Raw genomic sequence first — 15,614 nt, 5'->3', positions numbered from 1 at the left:
CTCTGCTTATGGCTACAGCCTGGATAACTATTAATCCTGAAGCTCAATGAAAGTATGCATAAGGAAAAGCAAAATTAATTATTAATTAATAATTTCTGCCTAAATCCATATTGTTAATCTTTTTTGAGAGGGAGGGGAGAGAATATGTTCCTTATATATTGAAGTTCTATAGGAGTTTTTTTCACTTGTATGAATCATTAACAGAGATCTTCAGTCTAACGTGGAAACTGCCTAGGAAGTCATTCCTTGGACTTAATCTTGGGGCAAGCTGCAAAACTAATGTTTCATGCTTTTTATACTGTGAGTAACATGCCGTACTTCAGAGGCAAACCCAAACTATTTCCAGCTTAACTGTCCAATTGCAGCTTTTCTGGTTCTCCTCTCTGGGAGCAGGGTAATTCTTTCTAGAGCACCCAACTGTTTTCCTTCCCAAAGAGAGTAAGTGGCAGACAGGCCATTTTTACAAATGCATGCTTCATTCAAAACAAATCTATCACAAATTAAGATTCTGCAAAAACTTGGGGTTTCTAGAATGAAGAAACCTTCAACTTGAAATATAATGCTCATTATCTACATAAACCCACTTCCTTTATGTACTGTGGAAGTATGAAAACACTGTCCTAGATGAAGAAGAAAAATGCTAAGAAATAGCTTCTTTTTGAAAATAGAAGGAATCTTTGGCCTTTTACTGAAACCATGGAATGTCTTCTTCCGAAACACATCATTAATGATGTATATGTGTATTTTAGATGAAGAGGAGGTTGTGTTTCAGTTTTTTTGGTGTACTGCACCAAAATTCCAGATCAGGAAAAAGTGGCTTCAGCATTGCTGATGTCCAGATTCAAAGTACACCTAATATTATAATCTTGCATGTTCTCTGCCTTTGTTTACTTTTGGGAAAGTATCCAAATTTTGAATTTTGATTAGTAGGCATAAGAAATGATGTGACATTTTCAGCAGGGTGGTTTTGAATCTGGATTCTGAAATGCACAAAGGAAAAAATCTAGACAGGGAAAATAATACTGTATTTTAGCCTACAGAAGCCTATTCCTTTTGAATGTACAGATGACATGCTAGAATGCTGTGGGTTCTGTAATGTGGATCACAATTTATTATTATTAATTGCAGAAGGAAACCTTAAGGGATATAACATGATTTTTTGCAGTTATTTATGATTAGTAATGAATATCCTTCAGCTCTGAAAGTATCTAGAACTGCCAATGTACTCCACAGATTTACTTTCTGCAGTTATGATAAGCATTCAGGTATGGCCCCTACAACCCTGGCTGTATGTGGAGTGTTCCTATAAATAACCCTGATGTTTAGTGTTCATATAGAACTATGGGACCTATTCTTCACGTAAAGTGAGAAGCTGATAAATGCACTGCCTTCAGATAACCTCCACTAACTGACAATAGCCATTGATAAGGGATAACATCACATGGGCAAATCTGTGCCAATAAACTCTAAAATACCACAGTGTTTGGAAAATGCAATTGGCAACCAGTCATTTAAAACGTTTAAGATGGATAGAATTTGACATAGTTATATCTCTTTTACAGATCACTTACTTTGAGATGTCTGAGTGTCTATAAACTTCTTTATCAAGGCGTCGGTAGTTTGTGTGTAGAGGCTAAGAGCGTATTTCAGGGACTGTAGGTCTGGGCTCTTTTCCAGGAAATTCTTTTTCAGCCCACTGCCTCCAGCATGGAAGTATTGCTACAATGAAAAACAAACCTGGTTGTTCAGAGAGACAAGTCATCTGAGAGAGGCCTCGTTACTGACACACTATGTTAAGTAAAATTTTTACACAACTTTAAAAAATAACACCTGGCACATGGAGCTAGATTTATGATTACAGCAATTGAGGAATCTGTCATAATTTCTACTACTGAGCTGCTTTCTAAAGGTAAAAATCTAAGCCTTGTGGGAGAGAAAATAAACTGAATTTTGATTTTGGTCTTCATGATCTCAAGTATTTCTATATCAAAAGTTGGTACATGTATTTACAGGGTTGTTTTAGGTTGGGGAAAGTGGAATCGGTCTTAATTCTTTATATAAAAAACTTGTCTAAAAGCAAGGCATGGTTTACAGCACAAGTAAAGAACATTTTATTTCTGAGGAATGGGGGAATTTTGTGAAAATTTTAAAAGGCAAGATCCTAGAATATGAAGTTTTGGATTAGAATTGCATTGTGATTATGCCAGAAGTTATGATTATGCTTTGGGAAATAATAATAAATTTTGTGGCAGTTTCCATAGTGATTATCTTTTTGATTCCAATTTTGACCTGGTTTACTGTGGATATGCAAAAAATATGCGTGTCATCCTTGTCTGACCACATTAGGTACTGAACTGTAAAAGGAAGAGGATGGAAGAGAAAAGGTTGGTAATGCCCTTGAAGACAGAGTGTACATTTCACCCTTTAAAAGAGTATTTCCTTTAGGACAGAATAGCTGTAACCACTTTATGTAGTTCTCTTTATGCAGAAAAACACTGTGACTGCTTGATGCCAGGCAATATTGGTCCACTCCACACAGGGAGTGGTAGACACTAAGTAGTATCTATTGTCTCTGCATTTCTGGAGTGTTGTCAAAGGAATATATTTGAGTTCACATACATAAATATATACTACATGATTTATACTAAGCTTGTCTGTGACAAAGCAGACCATAGTCCATACACACCCACTGTGTGTTAGTCTACACGTCACCTTCTGCTCCTCAAGATATTTGCAGGAGATGAAACATAAATGTATGTTTCATTGCAAAGTCATTATTTACATTTCTGTGCTGATGTCTACTGATTGTTACAGAGGAAAAAATATCTGTGGGAGCAAAAGAAGGATTAGAAGTCATCAGGCTGACAAGTATTATATTGTTTTAATCCTATGTGGGCAGTTAATGTCAATTTAAGAGGTTCTGAATAAATTATCTTCTCATCATTGCATACTTACATGACATTTGTATCTTCCCACGTGAATTATTTCATACTATATGTTCCAAAGAAATCTGTTAATTGTTTGAAACTGTATTCACAATTTCACTAAGGGTCTTAATCAATTTATAAGCAAATGCTAAAATCTGTTGATATTTCCTGGTATTGTGACAATTAATGTGATTTTTAATTAGTTCTATCTCCCAATAAAATGTTATCTGCAGCAGCAGGTCCACAAGAGCTAACAGATCTTTAAAGAAACAAGGACACCTAGCTTTAATTTTCCTGTGTTTTTTACATATTCTTTTGCTTTTGTCTATAAAGGTTAAATTTAGCATGTAAAACCAGTAATGTGAATATATCATAAATATAGAAAAATCATGAGTATACAGGGTTTTACAGATTCAGTTGGACGCCTAATACCTTGTTCTTTAGGGATGCAAGCTTTAAAATAGTTCACCTGGTACTCATCCTCCAGTCTAAGGGGTTTCAAGGCTTACAGGTGACAAGAGAGGTTTGAAAGGCACACTGACAAATGAAAGGCGCAGACATAAATGTATAACGTTGAGTGTGTGGAAATCAATGCTGTAGCTGCTGCAGTCACAGCCAAAACTTGACAAATGCCACACAAGTCATATTGGGTGGCAGGTTCACTTTGTGGCGTGCCTCTGGGTTTAGAGTGCTTGCAAAGATAAAACTGGAAAATAGCACAATATTCTCAATGGGCATTATCTCTGGGCAAGATAACGAGATAGCTGAGAGAGCTCAGTTTGAGATAACAGGCCAGAAAGCCACATCTCCTAACTATAAGTAAGTAAGTTGCAAATTACGCTACAAAATGTAAGTATAAATTGGTAAGGCTCTCTAAGACTGATGATATATTACATGCATTTAAGATGAAAGAGATTATTCCTTTATGTTCTTCAAAACATTAACACCACCATCATCTAGTAAATTATAAGTTGCTCAGTAAATTAATTTTTGGTACTAAAAATTAAACTAATGAAAGGAAAAACAAAAAAAAGAAAGACCGCAAGCACAGACATAGACCTCCTCCTCACAAGTCCTTCCCTTACAATGATCAGTTGCTCACTTTTGGAACAGATACCATGTGCTATTTTATCCTTCAGTTATTCTAATTTAGGCAGCCATTTCTTTTGCTTTTAAACAAACCATACCTACCTAGCATTACCAAAACCCTCTATCTTTTGATCATTAGACTTATGAGCTACATTCCTCAATCAACATAGCAGCCCTTTTCTTGAGTTAACTCACAAAGTTTGTCTTTGTTAACTTTCTCAGACCGGTTTCTGGATGATCAAGGCTATTTGCTTCATATTTTGGACAAAAACAACCAACCTGCCATATCACACACACAGTCCAGTTGCAGGTTTTAATGCCAGGTTGTTGCCTTACAATTTGAAAATAGGTTTTCCAGAGACTTATTTTGCTCAGTTTATGAATGCATTGCACAGAGATAAGAATACTGAATTAATAGAGTATTTTCCCTATTTCTAACCTTTTCCACAAGGTTAGAAATTACATTTTCCCAGCTTTTATTTATTTAGAACAAATATTTTGAAAGGAAAATAATTAGATTCACAGAGTGAACTGAGGACTCCCCAGGGCTTACTGTGGGAGCACAGGATACCTCAGCGTTTTGTTCCATTTCTGTTTCCAGAATATCAGTAATTGCCAAATATTATTTTTATTTCTGAAAGAAATGTAAATTCCACTGCAAGTACAAAAAATGGCAATTAGGAGCCCTCTCTGATAATCCCTTCTTCTCTTTTGAGACACTATTTTGTTGCACAACACTTGATCATAAATATGTCCACTTCCATTTCATACTTAAGTAGCAACCTTCTTTCTTACCTTCCTGATGTGCTGTCTCTTCAGCATCAGACATAAAAATATCCTGTCATTCTATAAATGTATTGCTTTCAAGTTATTTACACCAAGTAAAGATCCAGGCCAATGCGAAAAAGACAGATAAGTACATTACATATTCCTTAATGGCTTCTTTTGACTTCAGAAGCCATATCTGCGATGATTGTATGAAATTCTCTATTTTTTAATTAAGAAAAAATGAAAAAGGACTTTGTTACTCTCTTTATTTTCACATTTCGGAGCATAATGCAATAACAATAAAATGAGTGGAAGTAAAGAAAAAGTTTCCAGAACATTTCACCTGGCTTATGGCCTAATGCTTTCATCCGGCCAGACATATCAAGTCCTAGAGTTAGTTATTTTATCAATTACCAATAAATTGATTTGTATTTCTATTAACGATATTAGCACCAGGTAAGGTTGGGGGGATTTTCCCTAATAAGTAAGTGGTTTTTAACAGGTGTGTGATGGATACAATTTTTTTTTCCACTGAAAAGGGACCAATGTATAGAATAATTAAACAGCATCTTTGCATTAGATCAAATTATTTAGGGGGGACGGTATATTCTGTGGTGAATTCAAAACTGTAAAAAGTTGATAAAATTCAACTGCACTTTTAATTTAAGCTAGTGCACAGTAATGCTTGGTATTTAAAGCCTTGTTTTCTGGTGTTCTATAAAAACTATGCATCATACACATTTAAAGGAGAGTGCAGTGAGGAATAAACACACTTTTCAGGCTCGGTGTCTCCTTTGTTGGAGAAAAAGAGGCTATGCTGCAACATAATAAGGATTTAGCCCAGCTGCTTCAGCTGCGCTAAGTCTAAGCATTAAAGGAACACAGGAATCAGATAAGCTTTGGTCACCAGTTCCTTTCAGGGAACATATTCTGTCTGCAACTGGTAGAATATTTTTTATTGACTTTCCTGCAAGCAGACTCTTAGACATTTGCTTTCAAGTCAGTACAAGGAGCTTAGTTTCAAATGGTTCTTGACATATTAAAGGGATCTTTATGATTCTAAGGGACCATTTTGTATTAGATTTTGTTGTTTATGTCCATCATGCTCTTGGTCATTTAAGCACAGAACAGAAAAACATGTAAAGCTGTACCTTTATGGTTGCTAGCGCTACTTCCATTATCGCGCACTGCCTCAGGGTCAGGCTTCTGGCTTCCTCTCGAATCACATGGTCCTGCAAAGCAAGTTAAGGCTGCAGCTGATTTTGAGACAGTATTGTTGCCTGTCTGGTTTTTGAAAAACAAATAAAGCAAGCTGCCACATACCCCTCAAGCCTCTATGACTGACAGGGTTAATTCAACTTCATACTTCTTTTACAACAAATTAGAACCTAGAGCAATCAAGTGTTTCTTGAAAACATAGACTGTAGAGATAAAGAACCAATGTCTAATACTGAGCATCTGTGTAGCTTTATTTCTTTTCCTAGGATATAATATTTCTCTCTTCTGGAGGGTTGGGGGGGAGGGAGAAGACTAAGTATTACCTTTAAATAATTATATTAGATGATACTAAACCAATTTTATTAATAAACCATCAGGTTTAACTAACATTTGTTAGTGCCCTGTGTTTTTTTAAGAACGGGTTTCCTATTAGAACAGAAGTTAAAGATTTATAAAGTGACTACACTCCTGTGAAATCTTTGCCTAAAACAAGCATCCTGTGATTTACTTAGGCAATATTTTAACTCCTCTAGCAAACCGAGCAATTATTCATAGAAGCATGAATTACCACATTTCTGTCCAAAACTGAAAACCTAATGGAAAAATTGATTGGCAAACAAAGTGACATCAATATCAAATGTCTGAGCTCTCCATTAAGTGTCTTATGGACTTCAGTACTGGAGTGCTGATGAGTTTATTGTAAAGGTACATGCTATATTTCAATACACACCATAAATAATACACAGAAAAAACCCAAACAACTGTATCCATCCCCACCATCTTACCAATTTTGTAAGAGCTGGTTCCAGAAGGAAGTACAAAGATCTCACAATTATTTATTTTTTTATGATGTTTAATGCTTAGGAGGCCTTCTTGTGCAGCACAGCAATGATCTCTTCTTCACCTGTCTAGTGATCACTTACCATAGAAGTATACATTCTTTTCTTCTTAATTTGGTTCAATGAGACTGTAAAATCATTACTCACCTGTGAATAGTTTCTGCCATATTCAGTGTTATTATTCTAAATAAGCACGAGAATGAGGAGTGGCCTTATAGTCACTAATATTTCACCTATTTTTTTTTATTAAAGCAAGCCACTCATAGTTTCATTTGGCTCCATTACCTTGAGTTTTGACAGTTGTCCAAGATCTTTGGCTGCACTGAATATCATCTGGGGCCCCTGTAATCACATTGAAAATTCGGGAAACAGACTCACTACAGGGTGTTTGCTTTTTATGTCAACATGATCTTATTTTCTGCTAGGACATTAGCCAAAGCCACTGTTTTGCAAAGCTAAATAGAAATTTCAATTACACAAGACTTATTTTCATCCAGTTGATAAGGCCAAGTAGTTAAATGCCTGTGGCATGATTCCCTCCTGTATCACATTTGATACAAATATTGTGTCTTCTGTTGATAGTGGTTTCTTGTGCTCCTGTCTCGTGTATTTAAAACTTTGAAGCTAAGGCTAGGATTGTTCTTACAGAGCATGTCAATGAGATATTTGTCCATAATTGTAGCTCTTAGGTGCTAATCTAAATAAGTTCCTCAGCACACAGGAAGCTAAAAAAGCTTCACTGTCTACAGTGACATCTCAGTTGAGTCACACGCAACACAACAGCACACTGTTAAGCCAAACCCATTTCTTTCTGTAAGAAAAGATACCAAAGTGTTAGGAACTTAAACCGTTATTTTGCAATAACCAAATCCTGGAATGTCACCAAAGGGCAATGCCTACATGTTTGTCTCAGACAAACAGAATCCTACTATAATTCCATGCTCACGTGTTTTATCACAGTTACTCCAAGAAATACAATTAGTTGTATTAGTTGTACACTACTAATGACAAATTAGTAGTGACAATGGTAAGATAAATCCAAAAAAGAAAAAATAAACCGTGGTTCTGAATGTCTGTGCCTCTCACCTCAGACAGAAAGTAATATTCAAAGCTACAAAAGGAAACATCTCTCAGAGTACCCTAATTTTCATTGATTTTATTTGTGTGTTCAGAAGTAAATAGAGCTAGCAAATTAAAGGCAACAACCATGCCTGCCAACAGGGACACTTTATATAGAGTCTACCGCTAATAAACCCCAACAACTGGTCAAGTGTAGCAATCAATCAGATGTGATATGGCAAGCACTGATCCAGTAATCTGCTGGGACACTTACAGTTTGGTCCGTCAGTGGTGGAAGCACAATTTGTTTTTCTATTTTGTTCAAGACTAACTTCCAAAGCTCTTTTAAAACCCGTTTCAGAACTGTCTTCTCACAGATTTTCGCAGAGACACTTAAACTGGAACGAAACAAAACACAGACCAGTCTCCAAACTAGCATCAAGACTTCACATATGCTCAGATCAATGGACATTATGGTTTAGCTTTTCTCTACCAATGAGGATTTCTCAAAGAATTAGTTATTTTACATATTATCAGTGAATATTTTTGGTAAAAACACTTGCAGATTAAAAACTCATGTAAATCTCCACTTTCCAATTTGTTACTTAATATATTACTGATATATATTTAGTGAAAACGCAAAATGATGCTGAGTTACACAGTTTGATGGATGGTACAATTTAGCACTCCTAAGCCCTTAAATTAAAGTTTTGTTACATAATTTGTTTATGTCTTAAAAATAAAACCCAAACATCTCTTGTCCTGTGTTTCTACTGTGACGTAGAATTGGGTGTTGAGAGCTAATGCAAATTCAGGGCTGTCATTTGGAAGCATTTATTTCTATATACTGGCAAGTCTGTGCAGTCACATCATCTGTTACTAACAGGATCTATATACCTATAGTTTTTATTTAAGAGTCTATTCATAAACCATCTTGTATGTATCATCATGATTAAGCAGTGCCATGAGTAAAGTGCTGCCATTTTCAGGCACAGGAGAAATATTTCATAATAATGTCATGCAAAGGCATTTGTGGGCAATTTTACAGAATTGTATCAATTCATGTAAAAAAAAGTTTATGTAACATCATTATACATATCGCATCATGAACATGCCAATTCGTATTTCTAACATCTCTTACTACTCCTAGTAAGCAAATAAATAAAATGATAATTAAAGAAATAACTGAAACCCAAACCATATTAATATGGTATATCTGTAGTCCTTATAGAAAGATATTTGTAAGAAAGGTGATGTTCCCTTAACAGTTTTGGTTTGTGGGTTTTTTTTTTTTTTGTTATTTATTTTATTTTTTTTATTTCACATCTATATTTTCTGTGCATGGGTTTAGCATCTGCTCAAATGCCACTTAACATTCCTGTGCTGAGGAATGCTTTCTATTCAGACAGTAATTTAAAACCCATTTTTGTTTCTGTTATGCCATTATTCGACTAAATCTCTAAGAAGCCATGAAGTCAACTTTGAGAAATGGCAATTTGGAATTGAACCTGACAGGCAAAAGTCAGCTCACAGTTTTTTAAAGAGCTTAGGACAGCCTATGTACGTGTATAAACGCTTTTGGCTTTTCTTCAAGACTTGTGCAAGGAGTAAATGGTTTAACTCAAAGACAATTAAAATTTAAAATCATACTGCTTGAAAGCAACTCATACCCCTCTTGTAACTTAACACATGGGACTAGGTACATTGCTAAAAATAAAAGGCTGACACATATAGATAAAGCAGCTAAAATTTTTTCCAGGCCAGGAATCCAGCAAAATATGCAAACAGGTGAAGCACAGTATTCTGCACACATGGAAATACTACGAATATTAAAAATACTACAGCATGTTTCTAGGTCTTAAAGACGCTTCAGGGTAAAACCAACTATGCCTGACTGTGGTGTCCTGTTCCTGGACTGCCCCACTTACGTTTTGTCCAGGAAATCCATGAGAGGCCGAAGCACAATCTCAGCATCAATGGCCGCACTGTTCTTGTTGGCTGCTGCATTCCCATTTCCCCTCATTTGATTCAGTTCGTTGCTCATTTGTCTTATGCAATCTTCAATAATCAATTGGAAACTACAGGATGGGGAAAAAAAGAGAAAAGTGAATGAAGGAATTCTGTGACAGAAAACAACATTTACCACTTTGCATCAGGGTCTTCAACAAGATTTAAATCTTCTCTGCAATGATGGAAAGTTCACAAATGCAAGATAATCAGGTGCTACAGACCAAAAATAATGCCTCCCTAAGGATTACAGTTCATAGATCTAATTCATTGATTCTGATTCATTGATTTTTTCTCTTTTGTCTCTGTTCTGTCACTGTGCTTTTCACGATCTTATAGAGGTGCCAAGTAATTATTTTCTGGAAGCAATAGGGGCACCAGAACCTGCAGTTTAGGCTATGACTGACTACCAGCTAGCAACAACTTCCCAAGATGTTATTTTTGTGTGAAAGGGCAATAGGAACAGCTGACTATAAATTAATTTTCTCTTGATGGTTAATATGAACCAAACTCTCATCTTTTTCTTGAGGACAAATAGAAAACTGCTACTGATTTTATAGAATCATAGAATAGTTGGGGTTGGAAAGGACCTTAAGATCATCTAGTTCCAACCCTGCTGTCATGAGCAGGGACACCACACACTAAACTATGTCGCCCAAGGCTCTGTCCAGCCTGGCCTTGAACACCTCCAGGGTTGGAGCGTTCACAACTTCCTTGGGCAACCTATTCCAGTGCCTCAGCACCCTCACTGTGAAGAACTTCTTCCTTATATCTAACCTAAACTTCCCCTGTTTAAGTTTAAACCCATTACCCCTTGTCCTGCCACTACCATCCCCAATGAAGAGTCCCTCCCCAGCATCCTTGTAGGCCCCCTTCAGATACTGGAAGCTGCTATGAGGTCTCCACGCAGCCTTCTCTTCTCCAGGCTGAACAGCCCCAACTTTCTCAGCCTGCCTTCATACGGGAGGTGCTCCAGTCCTCTTACAATTTATCTTATTATTTTGCCCCATTTAGCTCAATTTGACCTTCCTGAGTTTCACACAGTCAGTGCCACCAGAAGCTTGCGTACCTCTTTAGACAGAGCTGGAACATTTGGACTGTTTAAAATGTTCTTTTGCAAAAATACCCCAAGCCCCTAAGAAGCAGTCAGACTCTTCCTCCTGGAAGGGATCTTTTCTACCTCAAGGTGAGCGGGAACAAATTCTTCCTCTACAAGCTGTATCTGCCCAACTTTTCTGAAAACTGTTCCACTTCTTAATTGATCTGGTTGAGCAACTACCAGCTGATCTGGTAGTGTCACTGGTGTGATACAGTCTTCAGTCAATGTATTTAAACAATTCCAAACTGCGCTTAATCAGAGTCAATAGTTCAGAGGCAGAATAAGGCTCAGCACACATGGTAGTTTGGTTTATGGATTGATTCGTGATGAATGGAATTGGTTTAAGGATTATTTATGAACAGAAATGCAAAATGGAGGCCATAAATATATCAGGTCTATTAATGTGAAAAAATAAATGGCAGAGATTAACTTGAAAAAAGTGACAGAGAATTTACTATGAGAGAAATGTTACAAGCGGGCACTGAGCCATTCCAGTTACGTCTAATCATAGAAAGAGAATGCAAATTTCCATGTGAAAACGCTGGAAAAATTGGAAACTTTTTGCAGTACATTTGGATGTGTACTTGCCCACACACTTCAAAGCCCTAGATAAAATCAACATGAAGTTGCTATTGAAGCTGCTCATGTAAATCCTTCTGACTGATCCCTCCAACAAAAGCCAAAATAGTGCATTGGCTTTTCCTGTCATTATCCATCTTTCTAACATTGTTAACCTCACAAATCCCAGAAATAAACTGACCCATGAGGAGTGTTGTAGCTATCTGGAGCATATCCTAGATGGAACTATTCCTGGGTTTTATTTGCAGAAACCTAGTTGGTTTATTCAGAAAGAAGCCCTGGAAAGAAATAATATTCATGCACTGTCAATGATCTGAGAAACGGGGCCTGGGAGCAGAAATAAAGCAAGACAATATGACAAACTAAGCATACAGAAAATAGTGCATACTGTCCACCCAGCCAATTCATCAATGGATTAAAAAAGCAACTGCAGACTTTGCTTAATGAATACCACTACAGCACTAATCCCTCTTTTCTTAGATTCCTTTCTAATTTGAAGCAAAAATACCTTACAGCTTCTTACAGCACAAGCAGTGCTGGCACAGCACCATATTCGTTCAAGACTGCAGCGTGCACTCTGATTAAGGAAAGATTTTGAGAGTAAGGCTCATTAGACAATTCTTGCCGAGCTACAGGCAAGCTGATGACCCAAAGAAGGCCATTCCCTGTGACCACTTGAAGCAGGGTAGACATGGGCAGACACCCCTGGCTGAAGCAGGCCACTCGGAAAAAGCTGTCAGCCTCAGGAAGTAACATAAACATCATGGTCAGAGAGAGAAGTTGAACGTAGCATCAGACAAGAAAAAACCCAGCAATTTTTGTTTTCCGAAAAGCAGAACAAACCCATCAGCCTCACCCTGTAACACGTTCATGCCCACAGGCGATCTTTAGTTTTCTTTACAGTGAAGTTACTGCTGTATGTTTCAGAGTCTAAACACACACACACACACACACATGCACACAGATGCACACCACTTCCTCGGGGCAGAAGCAAGCTGTACCTCAGGACATCCAAACAATCACCCAGAGTTAATCAACGAGGTAGATTTTCAAACAGGAATATTTCTCTAAGGTTTGCTGTAAAATAGGTTTGTTACCTTGCAGCGTACGTTACACTGAGTTCATCCAGAACGTTGCTGAGTTTCATCTGAAGTTCTTTTAGAATAACACTAGCTTCAGGATCCAACTGTAAAGAGAGAAGTCATGTTATATTTTACTTCTATGCTATGTTTTGGGGTTTGCCATTACAATTAAGGAATTAGGAATTATGTGCAATGATACACTGCACTATGGAACATCAAATGTGGAAACACCTCTTAAAACACAGGGTTCCTTTAGCAGGCCTAAAATCCAATTACCATTTAAAGAAAAATATAGTAGTGAAAAACTGTATTGTTAGAAATCAAAACTGTGCCATTAAACAATGTCTTTCTATGGGATGGTGTAGGTTGTGTTAGCAGTCACAGAAACAGAACTACTATTGCCAGACAAATGGCATTCACAAGGCATACCAAAAGAAGGATGTGTGAGAAATTAGTGCTTGTGTTAACAATACTGCAGATGTTTTTATCTTTCAATTATTTTTGTACATTTCATCAGTCAGTAACTGATTTTGTGATTTGTGTTGAAGATGTTTCCATATTCCCAATAATGCAGTGTAGAAATAGAATAGCCAGTGCTGGAAAACATGGCTTGGAGACTATCCATGCTGCTTCTACTGATGTAGCGTGGGGGAGGGGAATCTACAGTACTTCTGTTTCTAAAAGCCATTAAGGCATACATAATTCAAGCACGGAGCAACACATTCTGATGCACAGGGAGAACAGCTCCTGTACCTCTGATAGAGGTTTTCGAAACATAGGAAAGAAAAGAATGCAGGGGAGAAACAGATTTCTACATTGAGAGCGATGGGGACCCATGCATAGGTGTTTAATCAAAAAGGTCTCTGTGAGATTGATCTGCAGCTTGTTTATTTGCTGTGCATTCTTTTTCAAATAAAAATAATAGCATGACTTTTTGTCTCCTTGAGCTGAAGCATTTAGGAAAAATAGTTACAGTCGATTGTGGTATATGGCTGATGATCATCAGATCAACAGCTGAATGTGAATTAACAGCTGAATGACCTGGAACATCAGCTATCTCCATCACAATCTTGAGGAATGATTTTCAATGATAACCCTCAAATCTGTGCTCTGTTCTGCAGGAATGTCCGATACAGATCTGACATTTCAAAGGAAGCTGCACATTTAGAATACACAATCAGGTCTGTTTCTATTTGTGTTTTCATGTCTTTCATTTCACTAGAGAATTATACTGCCTCGGGTGGGATACATACGGAACACAAATTTAAGGCCACTAGAATATTAACATTGAACAAATACTGGACACACAAGCATTCACACCGAACATTGTACACAGCAGAGAAAGCAAAATTACCAGGCAGGCAAAAGACTCAAAATTTCTTAGCAGATCATGCGTAAGCTAGAGAATCATCTTGTTACTGGGACTGCAAAGGCCATCGTAGTTACTTTTTATCAGAAGCTGTTGTGATAACCAGAAAACATAATATATTTGCTAAATTCACCTAGAACTGGACTTAGTCTGGCCAAAATGGAATTAAATCAGATTGCGGATGTAAGACACATTATAGAAAGGTGCATGCAAGTTCTGGATATTTTAGAGGACTTTGTGCTCACAAATTGCATGAACAAGTTTGTGTGTGCACCGCTGGAGACATCTGGCGGGACATCCAGCCTTGTGTATACACATGCTCATGCTTATTAATGCAGTGTCATAGGGAGGAGCGGAACATAAAGAGGTATGCGGGCTGACCATCCAGGTGCTAGACACTGAGGATGTTGTGCTGGCCAAGAACACGTTAAATGTTATTGTTATTTTTGTTTAGCTACTGGGCAATGTGGTAATTTGAGAGTCTCACCAGGACTAAAAATGTGCACTTTTCATTTATTTTACCCTGTCCCTCCATGTGCTAGTGAGTTCCCAGGGCGAATCAGAGGGTACCAGCCCTTAAATGGCATCATCCAAATATACCACAGCCATTCTGCTATGGTCCAGCTAAGATGGGAATTGTTGTGGTGGTTCTATACTGAGAAATTCTGGGGGAACTTCACAACTGGTAAAAATGGTTTTAGGATTGCCTTGTGCAGTGGAGACAAGGTAAGTCAGATTTTGGTACCTCTGCACATCACACGCTAACTATTGTGGATATATCTTTCATGCATAAATTATTCCATTGATTTTTTAATATAAAATTACTTTAAGTAGAGCAGCTACGGTGCTTTCCTAAAAAACCAAGATTTTGGAAAAAGTGTACTGCAGTTGAAGCAGGAAGGGTTACTTTCTCCCTGAAATATTCTTAAAGGTTGTGGTTCACAACATGACTACACTGTGCAAAATCATCACAGGTTTGCAACAACAAGCTCAAAAGGGATTTTTATTTGTGCTTTAGAAGGATCTATTATTTCAGCAATGGTTTGAACAGTTCCTGCTAATGCATTTTATACCAGGTTTCCTTATTCTCAGGAAAGCATTGTGTGAGAAGTGCACTATAGCAACTGTGCAAATGGTTTGGCTTAATGAAGTTGTCAAGCTGCAAGACTTATGCAGGTTGACATCACGACATTCCTTTCTGCAGACAGTTACATATAGCTCTCAAACCCACTATGTAAAGGAGGTAAGTTTTCCAGTGAGGAAAATCAGTGATGAAAAGATTAATTCATTTATCTAAGGCTTTCAGTGACCAAGACATGTCATCCTCAGTATTCTTGACTTGGCTGAGATCTTGACTTGGCTGAGATTAATTAGTAGCAAGGGAGTAATGATCAACCATCTCTGTTTCATGAGCCAACTGTTTCTAGATAGAGTGTTATAATATTATAGGAAGGGAAGTGTATAAGAATGTAGGTAAATGCTCAGCTGCAGAAATCTCAGCTACCAAGATGTGGTTAAATGATGAATTACAGGGCTAACCTAGTCCTAATGTTACCCTATTTTTCAATCAACCAGAAG

The 15,614-nt window shown here is 37.2% G+C and overlaps 1 protein-coding gene across 1 annotated transcript in view; it reads right to left on the bottom strand.

Annotated features, from left to right (window-relative positions):
* Positions 1–336: 336 nt before the first annotated feature.
* Positions 337–15,614, bottom strand: part of UNC13C (unc-13 homolog C (C. elegans)) — a 128,907-nt gene continuing 113,629 nt past the window's right edge. The window contains exons 24-30 of the mRNA XM_010019819.1: positions 12,683–12,771; positions 9,829–9,978; positions 8,175–8,298; positions 7,127–7,183; positions 5,936–6,016; positions 1,568–1,719; positions 337–376 (exon numbers count right to left, since the gene is read on the bottom strand). Of these exons, the coding sequence (XP_010018121.1) occupies positions 337–376; positions 1,568–1,719; positions 5,936–6,016; positions 7,127–7,183; positions 8,175–8,298; positions 9,829–9,978; positions 12,683–12,771 (693 nt within the window). The remainder of the gene's footprint in view (positions 377–1,567; positions 1,720–5,935; positions 6,017–7,126; positions 7,184–8,174; positions 8,299–9,828; positions 9,979–12,682; positions 12,772–15,614) is intronic.

This window comes from Nestor notabilis, unplaced genomic scaffold, assembly GCF_000696875.1.
Source record: "Nestor notabilis isolate BGI_N333 unplaced genomic scaffold, ASM69687v1 scaffold908, whole genome shotgun sequence".
In the NCBI taxonomy this organism is placed as follows: domain Eukaryota; kingdom Metazoa; phylum Chordata; class Aves; order Psittaciformes; family Psittacidae; genus Nestor; species Nestor notabilis.
This window is presented reverse-complemented; position numbering and strand designations above follow the sequence as displayed.